At 40.9% G+C, this 18,232-nt stretch overlaps 1 protein-coding gene across 3 annotated transcripts in view; it reads left to right on the top strand.

Annotated features, from left to right (window-relative positions):
- IL12RB2 (interleukin 12 receptor subunit beta 2) overlaps nt 1–17,410 on the top strand; it is a 37,415-nt gene extending 20,005 nt beyond the window's left edge. For all 3 annotated transcript variants that reach the window (XM_048861789.2, XM_048861788.2, XM_048861787.2), the window contains 8 exons: nt 2,914–3,133; nt 4,309–4,500; nt 5,560–5,661; nt 5,746–5,901; nt 10,674–10,811; nt 12,368–12,455; nt 14,739–14,838; nt 15,152–17,410. In XM_048861789.2, the coding sequence (XP_048717746.1) occupies nt 2,914–3,133; nt 4,309–4,500; nt 5,560–5,661; nt 5,746–5,901; nt 10,674–10,811; nt 12,368–12,455; nt 14,739–14,838; nt 15,152–15,697 (1,542 nt within the window). In that variant the 3' untranslated portion in view covers nt 15,698–17,410. The remainder of the gene's footprint in view (nt 1–2,913; nt 3,134–4,308; nt 4,501–5,559; nt 5,662–5,745; nt 5,902–10,673; nt 10,812–12,367; nt 12,456–14,738; nt 14,839–15,151) is intronic.
- The last annotated feature ends 822 nt before the right edge of the window (nt 17,411–18,232 follow it).

The raw sequence follows: 18,232 nt of genomic DNA, 5'->3' as shown, positions 1-18,232 counted from the left end.
TTTGAGCAGAAGCAGAAACACAGTGGGTTATTTTAGATGCACACAAAGCTATCTAGCAAATAATTGCATTGTTTTTCTGGGTTTTTGAATGGAGTCAGCTAACATTGCTGATCTCAGGTTTGTTAGCTTACGGACACAGCTCTGGGAAACGAAGTGCGTTAGCCTCCATGGAACCACCACCCAGGACATAAGCCATTGTTTTACCACAGGTCCCACAAATACCAGCTTTCCATTCTTCTCCTCTACAGAGAGGGAAAGCTGGATTAAAGTTTTATATATTTGTTTCCCTTAAGGAAAAGTAATTTAACAGAATGATGACCTTTCTGTATAATTTGAAACCAACCTATAAAATCCTGTAGCAGGGATAAGACCTATAGTGGTTTGTACAGCCTTACTGAGTTGCCTAGGATGTTTTCTTAAAGGTATAATTGCACCTCAAATAGTTCATTTATGAGCTAAAAGTTTTGCAAAGCTGTAGAAATCATAGACAGGTAGAGAGATTGCTCTGTGATTACTATATAATTAAGGTTCTCTGCCATAGAATTAGTATTTATCTTGGCAAAGATTTTAAGGCCAGAAGAAACCATTAGATGATCATTTAGCCTGACCTCCTGTAGAACACAGGCCATAGAACTTCAGCCCACATCTCTTTGCTGTATATTTTGTTGTATAAATTGCAACGGGCTTATGAACAATAATAAAAATGAGGTAACTAGAGAATGTTGTCAGATTGTAATTTGGTATCTAAGCTACAGAGTAGTGTCCCTTTGATCGCTCTAGTGTCTGCATATAAATAAATTAAAAAAAACAAACCCCAGATATGCCTATGCCATCTAAATGGATTCTTTAAAAAACTGAAGATAGCAGGTTCATAACAAAAGTACATAACAAAAGTTGAAGTCTCAGTTTTTGATGCAAAGGCAAAAATATAAAAACAAAAATTGTAAGCCTGATGCTACTTTGGGAGGATTCTGTGTCAGTGTAATTGCAGCACTCTCCATCAGTAGATGGGGCTTTCACCAGCACACTTCCCTTCAACAGTAGGGGTTTTCATAGATATTAAGGTCAGAAGGGACCATTATGATCATCTAGTCTGACCTCCTGCACAATGCAGGCCACAGAATCTCACCCACCTACTCCTGCAATAAACCTCTCACCTATGTCTGAGCTATTGAAGTCCTCAGATCATGATTTAAAGACTTCAAGGAGCAGAGAATCCTCCAGCAAGTGACCCGTGCCCCATGCTACAGAGGAAGGCGAAAAACCTCCAGGGCCTCTTCCAATCTGCCCTGGAGGAAAATTCCTTCCCGACCCCAAATATGGCTATCAGCTGAACCCTGAGCATGTGGGCAAGATTCACCAGCCAGATACCCAGGAAAGAATTCTCTTTAGTAACTCAGATCCCACCTCATCTAACGTCCCATCGGGCCTACTTACCATGAATATTTAAAGATCAATTAATTGCCAAAGTCATATTATCCCATCATACCATCTCCTCCATAAACTTATCAAGTTTAATCTTAAAGCCAGATAGGTCTTTTCCCCCCTGCTTCCCTTGGAAGGCTGTTCCAAAACTTCACTCCTCTGATGGTTAGAAACCTTCGTCTAATTTCAAGTCTAAACTTCCTGATGACCAGTTTATATCCATTTGTTCTTGTGTCCACATTGGTACCGAGCTTAAATAATTCCTCTCCCTCCCCGGTATTTATCCCTCTGATATATTTATAGAGAGCAATCATATCTCCCCTCAACCTTCTTTTGGTTAGGCTAAACAAGCCAAGCTCCTTGAGTCTTTCATAAGACAGGTTTTCCATTCCTTGGATCATCCTAGTAGCCCTTCTCTGTACCTGTTCCAGTTTGAATTCATCCTTCTTAAACGTGGGAGACCAGAACTGCACACAGTATTCCAGGTGTGGTCTCACCAGTGCCTTGTATAACTAAAACCTCCTTATCTCTACTGGAAATACCTCGCGTAATGCATCCCAAGATCTCATTAGCTTTTTTCACGGCCATATCACATTGGTGGCTCATAGTCATCCTGTGATCAACCAATACTCCGAGGTTCTTCTCCTCCTCTGTTACTTCTAATTGATGCATCCCCAGCTTGTAACTAAAATTCTTGTTATTAATCCCTAAATGCATGACCTTACACTTCTCACTATTAAATTTCATCCTATTACTATTACTCCAGTTTACAAGGTCATCCAGGGTTGTTGTATCTCATTCTGTTTGTATCTGCTGGAAGAGTTCATTGCTGTTTTTGATAGAGTGGAAATGGCAGGATCCTCGTAAACTTTCTCCAGTCTTCATAATATCTTTTCTAACATCCAATGCTGATTCTTTAATAGCTGCTGCATTTGTTTCATAATTACAGAATTCTCAGGAACAGAATGTTACTGTGTAGAAGGCTCTGGTACATCTTGAATATGAAAAGCCTTTATGTATATAAAAACAAAAACACCCCAATTATATTCCAAATATTTGATCTGAATTCATGTATTTTTCTAGACATGATTCCTCATCAGTTATTACAGCCTCTTCTGCTGGCATGTTTGTTTATGCTAATTTTTTTAGACATTGTACCTTTTACTGTTGAGTTAATTATTACTATATTGACCTTTATATTGTACTTGCATTATGCACAGGCTATTGTAAAGGCACCAGACGCTCCTGTGAACTGCTAGCCATAGCTTTTGGTAAGATGTGTAGTTCTCAGACAGCTAACAACATCTTTATCCAAGAGCAGATGTGAAAACTTTCCAAAGTCTCTTGAAGCACTTCAGTTAACTAATTTCAGTTGAACAGTGCTAGTGCAAGGTGCTCTTAACAGTTTTGACAAATTCCTGTTTTTGAATATTTGTGATCTTGCCAGGAAAATAATGGGGAAAAGTAATACAGTATATTTCTTCGTAGGTTATGAAGAAGTCAGAAGCAAGAGGAAAGATCCTGCATTACATACTGGACTTTCAAGCACTAAACCAGACGAGTCCTAGAACAACAAACGTGACCATTACCACACAAACCCACTACACAAGAGTCCTCCCCAAGGTGGATTATAACATAATGGTCTATGCTCATAATTCAAAAGGAAACTCACTTCCAACATCCATCATTACTGATCTGAGTATTTTAGGTAACACCTTTACTGCTTGAGTTGCGAGAAATATTGGCTCTTGCTTTTGAACAGAGCAGAACTCTGTGTTCTGAAGTATTCAGCTTTTGTGCTACAGCAGCCTAAACTGGAAGGTCATTCAAAGCCCTGTTACCTCTTTATACAGTTAAGATTAGTGCTTATGAAGCTTGCTGTCTATGCTATAATTTGTCAGAGCTTGTAATTAATGAGCAATATGATTGGCTCTAAGCACATTGTGTCCACGTATCATGGTTAATATTCAGCAGCTGGACTCAGCTAGCCAGGTTTCATCCTTCTCTGAAGCCTAGGCTGGCACATAGTTGCCTTCTTGTAGCCCAGGAGTAATGCTTATTTTTAAACTATTGATAGGATCCCCTACTGGGCCCTGTCCTAACTTTGCAGTAGGATATTCACAGGGTGCATTACTCCACATGTTGCTTTTTCTGCTCTGCATTACTGTTTCTAGACACTCTCTCCCCAGCTGAGACAGTACGGCATATCTGCTGAGAATGTGTTGATATAGGCCCTCTTTATTTAGGCTGCCTGAGATGGCTAGAGACAGTTGATACATGGCTGTATTGTGAAAAAAGCAGCTGCGTGGACACACCTCAACCATGTTTGTTGTACCAAGGTCAGATCTGTGGCATGGTCATACTTCAGTGGTAGACAGAAACTTCCTAACCCACCTTCGTCACCAGCTTCCCTCCCACAGCTTTTCCCTGCAGAAGAGAGTAATGTGGCCCTGTGTCTGAAAGCAAAATTTTACTATTATGTGGATCACACATGTTCCAGACTCTTGGTGGAAGCATGGGCATTATTAGAATGGTTGGTAGGTAGAAGCCATGTGAAGACCAAGGGGATAAAGGTGTAAAGCTAGCACTGCTCCGGTTGCTGTACCGTGATACAAGATAGCAATAAAAACAGCCAAATGAACAAACCCCATTGTTTTAGCAGCTTAGTTGTAATCAGACTCGCACAAAGAGCTTTTCCCTCTGATGAAGGATTCTGTACACCGTGTAGCACTAAGATGAAGAAAGGCAGCAACTGCAGTAGATTGTATATGTGTCCTCTCACAAGTCAAAATACAACAGACCATGAGTAACAGATTCAAATAAGTCATATTGTTTAAGGGAGTGTAACAGGCAACTTGTGTGTTTTTTTTCCTCCTTTTTAAGATTTACCTCCTCCACAAAGCATCTCTGTTAAACCAATGGGGAATAACAGCATCTTTGTCAGTTGGGAGCCTCCTGTTGAATCCGCAGCCTTCATCAATGGATATATAGTGGAATGGGCAGAGACACGTAGCCCTGAACCCCATCTGAACTGGATAAAAATTCCAGTATCCAATTTGTCGACAACAATATCAGGTAATTGTACAGTTTAGAAGTGGATTCTCCTTCCAATTAGAAAGCTCTTTGTTAGGAACCATCTGATTCACTGTTAATTTCTACTAGACCAAGATGAACAGTTACAGTATTTAAAGCATTTAAAAAATATTTAGTGGCTGCTATATAATAGTCTAACCTAGCGCAACTAAGATTGTCAGTGACTCCTTGTATGTTTGTAACTGGTAAATGGACTGTTCTGGGTCAGTTCTCTCGCATTCCATAAGTAGTAGTCCTTCCAGATGATTTAAGAACAGTGCTACACAAAGTCTGAACACAAACAGATTAACAAGGCAACTTTATCATTAATCCCACCAGTACCACAGAATCAGTACAAAGTATGCTGAAGGACCATCTAGGCATTAGTACTTTGCTTTTTACAGCTATAAATAGTCTTTCTAATATACTGTATTAGGACTGTACCTTGTTGGCTGGGCTTTTCAGGAGTAAGGACCGTGCTGTCTCTGAAGTAGATCAGAAAACAACAAGCAAGCTCATGCTACTACTATCTTGTACTCTCCAGGAGCAGAGTGAGTTACTAGCAGCATCTCACAACCCCCGGAGACCCTTCTAGTGGGAAGGTGCTCATATTCCATGGTTATGAATGTGGGATAGGAGGCCATCACTGGCACTGCTTCCAATTTGGCTTTGCTACAGCAGCCATCTATCATATATATTAAAGCTGTGAACCGTGGAACAGCTTGTTTCCTCCTCTGCTTTCCCATTACTCAAAAATGGTTGAAGAGATTTTCCTCAGACTTTTGACTTTTCTTCCACTGTGGTGGCCTGTGCTGTACCCACTCCATGGCTATATAAAGGACTTCAGTCTTCAGGACTGTTAGCTTGACATCTTTCACAAACATTAAAGCTACTTACACAAACAGAGAGATGATGCAAAGCTGCCAGAGAGGAGAACATAAAGAGCCTCTTGCTCAATGTGAAGAATACATGCAATAAAATTGAAGACTAGTCTCCACTTTAGATGGTTAGTTGGGTTAATAATATTTCAATTGACCACATATCCAATCTCTCTCGTTTCAGAGAACATAAAGCATGATGTGTGCTATGACATCAACGTATTTGCACTTTACAGGAACAGAACTGGGCAAGTGGCTTCAGCTAGAGGATACTCGAAACAGGAAGGCAAGCTCTGGCTATTCAGTCTGAGACGTTTTGTTTAAACTAGCCTAAACATTTGTCCTTAAAAGAAAATCTTGTGTTTTGTAGCACCATCAGCTGGCCCCCAGGTTTATACAGCAGTAAAAGGAGATGGTGTTTGGGTTTCATGGGAAGAAATTCCAGGCCACCAGCAAATGGGCTGTATCACTAGCTACAAAATATACTTGCAGAAGAAAAACTCAGAGGAAGGCCCTAAAGTTTATGGTAGGTATCTGGCAAAAAATAAGTAGAACAGAAACCCTGTTCTTGTACAGGACATTTGAAAATATGAACCCCATTGTTCTAGGTAAGAGAAAAAACGCATTCAGAAAGATACACATGGGCCCAAAAGCCACAAGGCTTGGCTCCAGAGCTGAACTTCCCCAGAGTTTGGAGCCAAAGATTCCAGGTTTTGGTTTGGGCCCCTCTCTACTAAAAATATCTGCAGAAGGGACTGGAGAGTCAGTTTTTAAAAAATGTGTCACTTGTACTAGCAAGACGAAAGTAGAATAAACTAATGCAATTTGATATCTGTGCAAACTGCTACTCTTGAATTATCTACTTAAAGTTGTTTAAACAGTAATTGATGTAGTCCTTTAGTTATAGATTGGATAAGGTAACAGATTTACCCAGAAATCATGCAGGATATACACATACCAATGAAGTTTTTAAGCAGTACATACATATATATATATACACACACACATACATACATACATACACACACACCACTTTCTTATTGTGCAAATCGTCTATTATCCCATGAACACTGTAATTCCTATATCCACCACCCCCTCTCAGAAGAGACAAACCCATATACATTCCTTTCTCAATTGTATCCAGGCACTGCAACAACAGAGTTCTTAAAACACAAATATGCCTTTCAAAATGTCATCTCATAAACATCTTTTGAGGCAAGGGTGATCTTTCACCACTAACCAGTGATATGCAGAGGATAAAAATATCCAGTCATCAGGCAATATCTAGTAATCATTGTACTGCAATAAGTCTTACTACACCCACAATAGTGTTAAATCTTCTGTATGCTTTCTAGGTTCTCAAGATTAATACAAAAAAACTTACCTCGTTGCAGCCACACATGCCCCTCTGTTCTCCTTACTCCTACTTGCATCACTTCAACTGCAAGGTCCTTTACTGTTTTAGAACACTGTGTCTCTCAAGTATCTTCTCCCCAGTCACACATCTTTGTCTTTACATAGCTTCTTTTCATTATTGATTCTGTTTTTGGCTATAAACCATATATAGACTCACCTTTTACACTGTAACCAAACAAAACAAACCCTGAATCCCACTTTTTTCTCTGCTCTCAAGTTTCTTATTGACAGCACCTGTGGGTAAGATTAGGTCAATTAATCATTGTGGGAAGGCCACAAATCTCAGCCTGTAGCATCTCCATGATGCTGGGGTGGGTCTTCTGCTCATTAAGTATGTATGAAGATGGCCTAGAAGACATGTTTCTTTTGACTTTCTTTAAATGAAATTCAGGTCTTATCTACCCAGGTATTTTGGGTCACCAGAGAACTAGTAAGTTTATGACATCAGAGATACCAAGGAAGCGAAACCTAATTGAGACCTTGATGCTGCTTGTGCATGAGTTTAACTTTATTATTGTGAGTAGTTCCACTGAAATCAATGGGACAGTACATAGTAGTGAAGTTAAGAATGTAAGTGTTTGCAGAATTGGAACCTAAGAGAGGAAGCAGTTTATAGTCACTGCTTAAAACTATGGATTTTTTTCTTTTTTAACAACACCCCTTTTAACTAAAGAATTGGAGAAAACTTCTTGGATAAGGATTTGGCCAGCTGGCTCCTACATTATGGAATGAGAACCCTCCCAACTCACATTTCTGAGGCAGCCAAGAATTCTGCCAACAGACAGAGAGACGATTTATTGTTTCTAAGAAAGAGAGAGGAAAAAAAAAAGCAAAAACCACTTCCCACTTAAAAAACAAACAAAAGCAACCCCCCCCCCCGGCCCCCTTACTCCCAACAGCCTCCTGAGAAAATGCATTCAGGCCCTTTTTTAAAAATATATTAGAAAGAAGCAGACAAAAAAACCCACACACTCTCATTCACCTTCAAAGTAATTTTATAGGAGCCAGTTTAGTTTTTAATTTTCGCCTCTGTGCTTTATCCAGTTGGTTTTCTTCCTTATGTAAATGCAGTTTATTTCTACACAAATAGCTAATACAGAGAAGGACAGCAGTTAGGGCACTAGCTTAGGACTTGAGACATGTAGGCTCAGTTGCCTGCTCTGACAGAATTCCTGTATGACCTTGAGCAAGTCAGTTAGCCTCTCTGTCCCTCAACATCCTGTCAGTTAAAAAAAAAAAAAAAAAAAAAAAGCCAGTATTACTCCCCTCCCTCACCAGGTGTTGAAAGAATAAATACATTAAAAGATTATGAGGTGTTCATGTACTACTGTAATGGGGGAGTACAAGATCGCTATTGTCTAGAACAGCAGTTCCCAAAACTTGTTCCGTCGCTTGTGCAGGGAAAGCCCCTGGTGGGCCGGGCCGGTTTGTTTACCTGCCGCATCCGCAGGTTCGTCCGATCGCGGCTCCCAGTGGCCACGGTTCGCTGCTCCAGGCCAATGGGAGCTGCTGGAAGTGGCAGCCAGTTCGTCCATCAGCCCGCGCCTCTTCCCGCAGCCCCCATTGGCCTGGAGCAGCGAACCACGGCCACTAGGAGCCATGATCGGCCGAACCTGAGGATGCGGCAGGTAAACAAACCAGCCCGGCCCACCAGGAGCTTTCCCTGCACAAGCAGCAGAACAAGTCTGAGAACCACTGGGCTAGAAGAAAACATGCCACCGTCTGCACTGATTTACATCCAAGTTCACAGTTTGAGGAATAGTTTTGCTACCACAGGGATTTTGATGAGATTTAATAAAATAATAAAAGCTTAGATATAGGACACTCACTATGGATCTATTCAATGAGCAACTATTAGCTAGCTCCTAATCCTGTGAACAGACCACTTTGTGGTCTGGGGGCTTCTGATCCATTTGGAGCTACAGGCAGGGATTTTTTACATTCAGAAAAACTAGTAATGAATCATCGGTAAGGCTAAGATTTTGTCACAGTATTTTTAGTAAGTGTTGATAGCCGAAAATACTATCAAACTGCAGAAAATACTGCAAGAACTCAACACAAAAAGCAGCCAAGTCAGACTGAAAATTAACTGCTCCAAAACTAAATTTATGCAGTCTGATACCTTGCCAAAAACCCAGATAACAAATCAAGGGAGAACAAATAGAAGTTGAGCAATATGTCTATTTGGGCCAAGAAATTAACATGCTCCACAATCAGGAAGGTGAACTCTTGCGAAGAAAGAAAGCAGGCTGGTGCGCATTCCAATTCTATCGAGGATGTTCTCTAAGGAAAAAATCAACAAGGCAACACTCGCCAGCCTCTTCAATTCAACAGTACTGCTAGCAAGGTTGTATGGCAGTGAAACATGGACGCTGATGAAGTCAGAGGAGCAGCAACTGTCTGTCACGGAGAGGGCGATGAAGAATTCTGGGAATTTCAGTCCGCGACCGAGTTCCCAAAGAAGTGATCAGACAGCAGAGTGAAGTGCAAGACATTGTTATTGAGAGCAGGCATAGTAAAACGCAATGGGTCAGGCATATAGTGAGGCTCACTGACAATCGATGGACTGCAGCTGTTGCTGAGTGGTACCCATGGGAACTGAAACGACCACTCGGCTGACCTCCAAAGAGATGGGAAGATTTTATTGTGAAAAGACATGGCCGTACATGGAGAAGGGAGGCCAGGATATGAGAAGAATGGCAGATGTGTTGTGATCGGTGCAAACTGTACAAGGGCTGAAGGACCGATTGAGCAAGGTGATTTTTAGTAAAAGTCACAGACAGGTCACAGACAATAAACAAAAATTCATGGAAGCCCACAATCTGTCCCTGACTTTTACTAAAAATACTTAGGAGAGGAGGAGGGACAGAGTGCTGCCAGGACTTGCAGCTGCTCTAGCCCCACCACTGTTCCTGCGGCACTGTTCCAGGGGACGGCTGCTCCAGAGGCTATGGGGCTGAGCCCTTGGTCAGTTGGTCCAGTGGCCCTGGGGCTGCCTGCTGGTCAGCTGTTCAGTGGCTTGGGCTGGCCGCCGCTAGTCAGCTGTTCTAGCAGCCCTGGGGCTGACAGCTGCTCCAGTCCTGCCCCCAAAGAAGTCCCGGAAAGTCACAGAATCCATGACCTCCATGGCAGAATCATAGCCTTAATCATTGGGGTAGAAAATGAAAGCACATTTATATAATTTGTAAACCTGCCCCACCACGTCCTATTACAAATGCTGCATAAGCAGACCCCTGTGACCACATGGAGCTGCACTGACTTGAAGTAGGGCTCCAAATGGGAATTTGAGTCCATCCTTCTTGGAGCTCATTGCAGGAGCAGCCGATAGAAAGTAAAAGTAGCTGTTCAAATATGAACACTACTAATCTATGCTTAGTGTTCCTTTACAATTTAGGAATCACACCAGTTAAAGTCGGGCAGAAAATGGTACTGTTAAATTCTTTATGTACAGGACATGGTTATTTACAAAGTCCTTTAAGCATACTTAGTGCTTATCAAACATAGCAATCATAGTCCCTACCCTGAGCAGCATGTGATCTAATTCAGACAAATAGGATAACAAGACAATGGCTCAGATTCAAAAGGGCAAAGGGGACAGAGATCTGGGTTGAAAAAGCTTCATGAAAGAAGCTGCACAGAGATTTAGAGGAGAAAGCAGGGCACTTGGTGAAGGAGGAGCCTGTTCAGAGCACAGGTCATAAAGAAAAATAAAGATGGGTAGCCAAGAGTAGGAGAAAGCAGTGAAGACAAGATTTGGAGAACAAGGAGAGGGAGGGAGCAAGAAGTGAGATGGAGAATTGATGGTTCAGTTCTTTAGAATTAAACAAGAGAAATAAAAACACTGCATTCTTTGTTGATTTCTCTTTTTTTCACTCTTTTCAGTCATCCATAAAGAAACTTCCAGAAATTCATTTTTAATGAAAAACCTGCAGCATGGTGTGAACTATGTTTTGTGGATGACAGCTTCAACCATGGCTGGAGAAAGCCCTATTGGGAACGAGGAACTGGTTTACCTAGAAAGTAACGAATAGCTTCATCTTAAGATCTTTGTGTGAGGAGCTAGCAGAAAGACACCTTAGCCTATCCCTTGCCCCAGCCCTTTCACACAGATTTGGATTGTACCTACTCCCGTTAATCCTTACAGAGAGTAAATAATCAGATATTTTCAGCTGGTTATAAAATTGTGCATGTGTTTTTTTTCTTCCAATTGCCCACTTTCCCCCAAGACATCTGTAGAGACAAATAGGATATGCAAGTAGTAATTTGAGCCCAGTGGGACTGTTCACACGAGTAAGGCAAGTTTGACCTCACTGAAGGTAATAGGAGTTTTGGCACAGACTTCAATGTAAACAGTCCCATTGGCCTCAAATTACTACTTACATATTTAAGCTAGGGATAAAGTAGGGCCTGATTATGCTCACATTGAAGAGAATGGCAAAATTCCCACTGACTCCAGTAAATAAATAAAATAAAATAGTATTATTTCTGAATTCCTGTAATTCTCAGCTATTTCAGATGTTTCCTATATTCAGAATTTTCTCTCTTTGTGTGTGTATTCCACACAATTATGTCTGTAATGCCAGTTACAAAGTCAGACCCCTTTTTACATTTTTTGACTAGAGCTGGTAGAATCAGACTTTCCAACCCCTGGGAAATTCCCATAGTTTGAAATTTGTTTTCATCCCAAATTGGGACAGAAAGTCAAAGAACAAAATTTTACACATATAACAGAAAGTTCAGAAAAATTGTGATTAGTAAATATCAAAAAGTTTCATTTTGGTTTGTCAGCTCTCCTACAATGTACAGTGATTATGTGACTCCCATCATGCACCACAGCAGTTCAGAGGAGAGGCCATGGTGCATCATGGGAGATGTCCAGGTAGGGAGCCTGGCCTGTAGCGAATGGGGGCATGAGGCACCCCAAGTACAGTTCCCATGAGGCACTGTGGCAGCTGAGGCAGACACAGATTCATGTTGGACTGACCTTAAATGAAATATTTTGATTCAGTTCGACAAACTGAAGTATTCAGATTTGAATCGATCTAAACCAAAATATTTCATTTCAGTTTCCCTAACAAAAAAATTAAAAACTTCAGCAAAATCAAAATGTTCCCTCAATGAATTATGATTTTGCAAAAAGTGAATTGTCTGTCAGAAAAATTCCTGACCAGCTCTAATTTTGATTTTCACAGATACAGCATAGTATATTTACAGTTTAAAAGCTTTTCTGCCTAGCTTAGCGCTCGCTACCACAGTCCCTCTTACTGACTCTAGGTTTATTTGCTGCATATGTCGATGTTAAGTGCAGTGGCCCAAGACAAAGATTAAAGGGCTGCATATATTAGACAGTCTTGGGTGAAATTGCCAAATGGAGAGCCCCCTGTTACAAAGTACTCTTTTTTCTTAGCATTTCAGCAGTGCCAAATTCCAGTTCTTAAATGTACTCAGTTCTTTTTAGTTTATGAGAAAGAGAGCATACCCCAGGACTATCATAGTTAAACCATCCACACAGTTGAGTTAGCATATTTAAAACCTGATTGTTGCTGTTTATCAACATGGATTTGCTGGATTTGCAGGTGCTTCTGAATGGATTATTGTTTCGGCTGCTTGCATCTTCTTCGGCATTTCAACCTGCATTTGCTTTGTGCAATCTGTTCAAAAAGCGTAAGTGAATTCTTTTTGATCATATCTGAACTCCAAAAATAAAGTAGAGTTTTCTTTAGAATGTATAATCATGTCTTTTTACAACTTGTTCTAAACGTCTTTGAAATTTTACTTGAAATTTATAAGATGCCAAACAAAATGCATAAATGATATTAAATAAAAACAGAGCACAAAGTTAGGTATTTGTACATGTAAATAGATGCAGGTTCAGAAATGCACCAATTGAGAATGCGCACAGACCCCCTATATATAATTTTTTTTTTCAAGTTTAACCCTTAGGACCTAATCCTTCTCCCACTGAAATGAATGACAAGACTCCTGTTAACTTCACTGAGAACACAATCCAGCCCTTAGACTGAAAACTCTTAGGAGGAGGAATTTGTCTTCATAAAGCAACACACACCAAGGAAATAATAGATGTCTAGAGACCAGAACAAAATATAGGTCATAGAACAGAAGAGCTCTCTAATTATCTGAGGTTACAGAACAGTTTTGATGCCACAAGGATTTCCCTATATCAGCTACCTTCCAAATTTAATTCATTTAAAAACTTGAAGGGTCCACTTTTTTTTAAGATATACTTAAAGTTAAAAGGCAAAGTAGATTATATACTAGCTTGTTGACTCAATGACCACCACAAAATGCTAACAGCAGAGACAACGAAGTTTGGGAGCTACATCAGAAGAGTCATTATCTGGGCCTCCAGCTTAGCAAATTTCAGTCTATATGGTTAACAAAAATATCCAGCATTACCTTAGTAAGGAGCTATGGAAAACAAGAGCTATGGAAGGGATGTAACTCTCATGCTTCTGAACATAAGACAACTTCTAACTATCAGAGTTAGGATGAAACTTCCTGAAGACAGACCACTCCATTACTGCTTACTGCATGAGTTTCTGTTGAAGCATCTGGAAGCATCTGTTGAAGCATTCTGTTGAAGCATCAGCTGGCCTCTATCAGATACTAGCTAGACAGACTACTGGTCTGATGTAGTATGGCAATTCCTATACTTCTAAGGGAGCAGCATCACAGAGGTGATACATTACAGGTGGGAGCTACTTGCAGTGTTTTGTCTACTTTGTGGTAAATTATGATGCAGAATCAGTGTCTCAGAAACAGTCCCGTGTCCTGTTGGCCACAGGAGCGAGAGTAGTGTTTGCAGCTGTGAAGAATTAGGATAGGATATTAAAACAGCAGCCCAGAATGTAGAGTTGAACTACAATCCCTAATAGAACTGGCCAGAAATTTAGATTCTAAGCTTTTGGGGGCAGGAATTGACTTTTGGGGCAGGGGGGGGTTAGATACCCACACACGAGTGTCTAGCACTGTGGCCCCCAATCCCTGACTGGAGCCTCTAGAAGCTATTGTTACACTGTTAGGTGAAAGTTCAGCCTTGTCAGGTGCTCTGCACAGAGTCACTGGGGCTAAGACAAACATGCTTGAGGACCCTTTTTACATCCCAGCACTAGGAGCAGGGATGGGAAGAGACAGTTTATTGGCTTGTAGGGGTGTACATCGTGCAATATTAGTGTACACTTTACATGGTTTAAATTGAAAGTCCATCTAATGGAAAGCCTGGACAGAGATGCATCTTCCATTAGGGTTCAATGTGGTCATATATGAGTTTAGAAAGTCACTGGCAGTTGGGACAGAGCACAGGTGTGTTCCTGTTTACCTGGACAAGTCAAACAGCTGCATTCCAGACTAGCTTCTTCAAGGTCAACTCAAGGCAGAGGTTTCTGCAATAGTCAAGCTTTGAGGTAAACAGATGTGCGGTCCACATCAGAGAGGAAAAAGTGCATGTCTTGGCCAGTTGAAAACTGAATACGAGATTTCTTGTCACTGTTGCCATCTGGGGAATCCAGGAGCAGCAATAAATAGCAAGACCCTGAGTTTGCAAACCGTCTGAGTGTAGGTTGGCAGGTGCCCTCAGCTGAGAGAGCAGCCACAGATGTTAACAAAGCGAAGAATTTGAGAACCTACCAGTCAACATCACAACAGTTTTATCCAGATTGATCTTAAAACTAAATTGCTTTAATACAGGTTCCAACAAAGTAAATTGCAAATTACCACATAGTGGCAGGCTGGAATTTCTACTGGTCCAGACTAAAGCAGTCTACACTGAGTAAAATATTGATTATTTGGTATCTCGGCATTGTGTGGTGTCCCAATTTAATACGTCATTTTTAAACATGAGGGTGTATGCAATATAGTTTGAAGCCATTACATTTGCAGGAATTAGCAATTGTGATTGTAATGCCAACATGTTCAATTTGTTTGTAGATTATGCTCACTCCTTTCCGTCCTTGTACCTCAGTGGTACAGAAAAGCCATTCCAGACCCAGCTAACTCTACGTGGGCTAAAAAGTACTCCTCTGTAGAGGTAAGTCACCTTTCAAAATTATTTTTATACTAAGCTTGTCAAGCTCACCTTAAAAATGATTTTGGCCATACATGTCCATAATCTCTCGGTACAAAAAAAGTGTGAATTTATTATCAGTGGGCTGATTGCAGGAAATTACTTTGTGAATCTTATGGCCTGTTAAGATTATCACGTATCAGCCTGATACAAGGACAATGCAGAAACTTATTTTTAGGAGTAGCAGTATTAGAAAGGATGTTGTGTGGAAGCTATTTGCATTTTGACAAGGTGGAAGATACTATCTGAATAATTAATATTTTTCCTCACCCATCAGGATAAGCTGAACTTGGATTCCAATCAGTTCCTAAGCTACTTCAGCAGTTTTGAAGAGCCTGAAACTATAGAAGTAGAGGAAGTCTTCATAAAAAGGGAACCAATGGCTTTCAAGGACATACCCAGCTTCAACAACTTTAAAAACAGTGAAGGTCATGATTGGCAAACAATAGAAAACAGCGTCGAGAAACAGGAATCCACTGAAAAGAACTCTGAGTACAAACCTTTGGCCTCCAGCTCACCAGATGATGGAGACAATTATAAGTGTCACCTGCCTTACTTGTACAAAAAGGTAGTACTGGAGGAAACAGAGCAAGTTCAAACGGTTTCTGAGCACCTTACCAATCCACTTACAGACGTGACTGTGAACTATTTGCCTTCAAACATATTGTCTCCCATTATGGACACGAATGAAGAAAGCAATGAATTTGAATGCAAATCCTTCTCCATTTTCCCAGCAACTTCTGTTCTGATGCCAATGTTTTCTTGTGGAGGGAAACTTACTTTGGATGCAGTAAAAATTGACTGCAATTCTTTCACAGACTAAGCAGTCCAGCTTGTATGTCTGTTTTTTGGTATTCTGGCCAGGTTCTGTGCACTTTAGTCAAATACACAAATCACAAAATTGTATTTAGTTAGATAGTACCAACTCATCCACTTCATGAAATTTAAAGGAAAGGTGTAAAATCTAAACATACAAATGGTTCGAGTTGTGTTTTGTGTCTTACTTTGTGAGATAGTACATGTTTTACATCTCTTTCTTGTGTGGATCTTATGAGAACCTGCTTTTGAGGTAGGTGACATGTTCATACAGATAAGAAGTTGAGAGTTCTTACAGCAGAGCATACTTATATATTAACTGCCAAAAGTTCCATTGTAATGTAGAGCAGAGGTTCCCTAACTGGGTGAGGGAGGGAAATGGCACTGAATGTATTCTGGGTGTGTATGAGAAGCTTTAGGGGGAAAAAACCCTTACTGTGCAGATTGTACCCACAGCTATGAATAACTCTTGAGGTTTGAGGGAGACAGGGCATCCATCTTACACCCTAGCAGCTGTTCAGTATGCCACTCTTGCACTGCTGCTGGTGGTGACACTGCCTTCAGAGCTGAAGGAAGGTGGTAAGGTGGAAATCCCTTAAACTTAAATGGCTCTGTTTGAATCAGTGCCTTACTGTTTTTAATATTTAGTGAGAGTTGCGTGTTTTTTTTTTTAAATCGGTATATGTGCTAGTGGGGGGGGGACTACTACAAACACAAAGCAGAGTGGGGGAGGAGGGGATGCGATCAAATAAATTGAAGAACCACTGATGTGGGGTAAAGGCTGCCCATCCCTGCCTTGTACCTGTGCAGAATATGGCTACACTGAAACCTTTGAAAATGAAGAAATACAGAGGGCAGATCCACACAACCCTCTCTCATCAACTTTAGACAGCCCACCCCGCCCCCATCTTTGAGGTCTCAGATTATTTTTGTGGAGGGAGACCATGATCGAAAGCATCCCTGTATTCACACCCTACGCATTACTGTAATAATCTTTGTACAAATTATGCCTTGTGAGGTATCTTTTGAAAATTAGTAACTTGCTGGTCAAAATATGGTGAAATGTATGTAGCAACATTATATATTATGTAAAGTTATGAATTCCCCCTGCCTGATATTAGCACATGTTCCAAAACCAGCTGCTCTGCCTAGGCAAACGTGGTTAAACAAGCCTGTTCTAAGTAAAGAACTGTGAGTTTAACCTCAGTTTACATATAAGATGTAAACAGGGCCTTCAAGACAGTAGGGGGAGAAGATGGCAGGAAACAAAACAATTTGGATTTCAGCAAACACAAGTAGGGGAAGAAAGCATGGAGCCTCCTTCACCACCAGACTCCATGTCACCTTCTTTGCTGATTGAATTAACTTTACTTTGAAGAGTGACCCTCAGAAGAATCCACTTCAAAGGTTCATCAGACTGTAAAAGAATGGGGCAGAGATGCCCAAGCTATATCTTTCACCTAAGACAACAAAGGCACCAGCAACTTTGGGCCTCTAGGAGAGATCCTAACCAAGGAAAGGGTCAGTCACCCTGGTGCTGGAAGACTGGGGGTGAGAAAGGCCACCTTAAAACAAAGCCTTCAACCAAAATTTGCTAGTTTAAGTTTTAGACACGTGGTTTCACTTTTATTTGCTTGTATCAATCTCACTTTATTTCATACTTGAAGTCACTTAAAATCTTTTTTACTAATAAACTTGTTTTATTTTTAATCTAAACCAATCCAGTGCTGTGTGTGAACTGAACTGTTTGGTAACACCAATTAAATTAACAAATGGTAAAATATTGACTCTTTACAGGAGCAATAAACCATAACGTCTGAACTGTCCAGGAGAGGGCTGGACATTGCAGAACACATGTTTTTGCGGAACTCCAGGACTGGGCATGCATTGGGGTCACCCTGCAGGTTGTAACTAAGTCTGGTGGAAGCCAGAGCGTGACTGGAGTGTTGCTGACAGGTTGCTGGGGTCAAAGCTGTTGGACCAGCCACAGCCATGCTCAGATACTCAGGGTGTGACCTCCATGCTGCTAGTGGCCCAGGTTGGGAGTGACAGCAGCAAGGTGTTGTGAGGTAGCCTACAGGAGGTGACACAACCCCTCACTGGCCTGGATTGCACCTGAGTGTGACAGAGGGAGTGTCAGGGGAAGGGGCTCTAGGTTCTGACTCATCTCTGCTCCTGCCGCCCCAGAAGTGTCCCTGGTGGGACAGCTCCTCCCTCACCCTTAGCACGCCTCTTCTCCAAAATTTGCATAAGAGATCATCACCAAAGGGGCTGCTTCTCTGATGGGGCAAAGCCATAAGGAGAGGAGAGAAACCACCCCCACCAGGGTGATGTTAAATAAATAAATAATTGATTTCTTTTGGGGGGGGGGGACCCCAACCACCTGGTTTTTATTTCAATTGGATTTTTTATTTAAATATTTTAGATTTTTTTTTTTTTTAAAAAAACCCTGTTTAAAATGAAATCTGAATCCAATACTAATTATGTTAAAGCCTAAATGTATGATAGTCTCTTAAAACATTTTAAATAAATATGCTGAATC

This window comes from Caretta caretta, chromosome 8 (assembly GCF_965140235.1).
Source record: "Caretta caretta isolate rCarCar2 chromosome 8, rCarCar1.hap1, whole genome shotgun sequence".
NCBI classification, from domain to species: domain Eukaryota; kingdom Metazoa; phylum Chordata; order Testudines; family Cheloniidae; genus Caretta; species Caretta caretta.
Note: the sequence above shows the minus strand (reverse complement) of the source record. Positions and strands in the feature narration are given on the sequence as shown.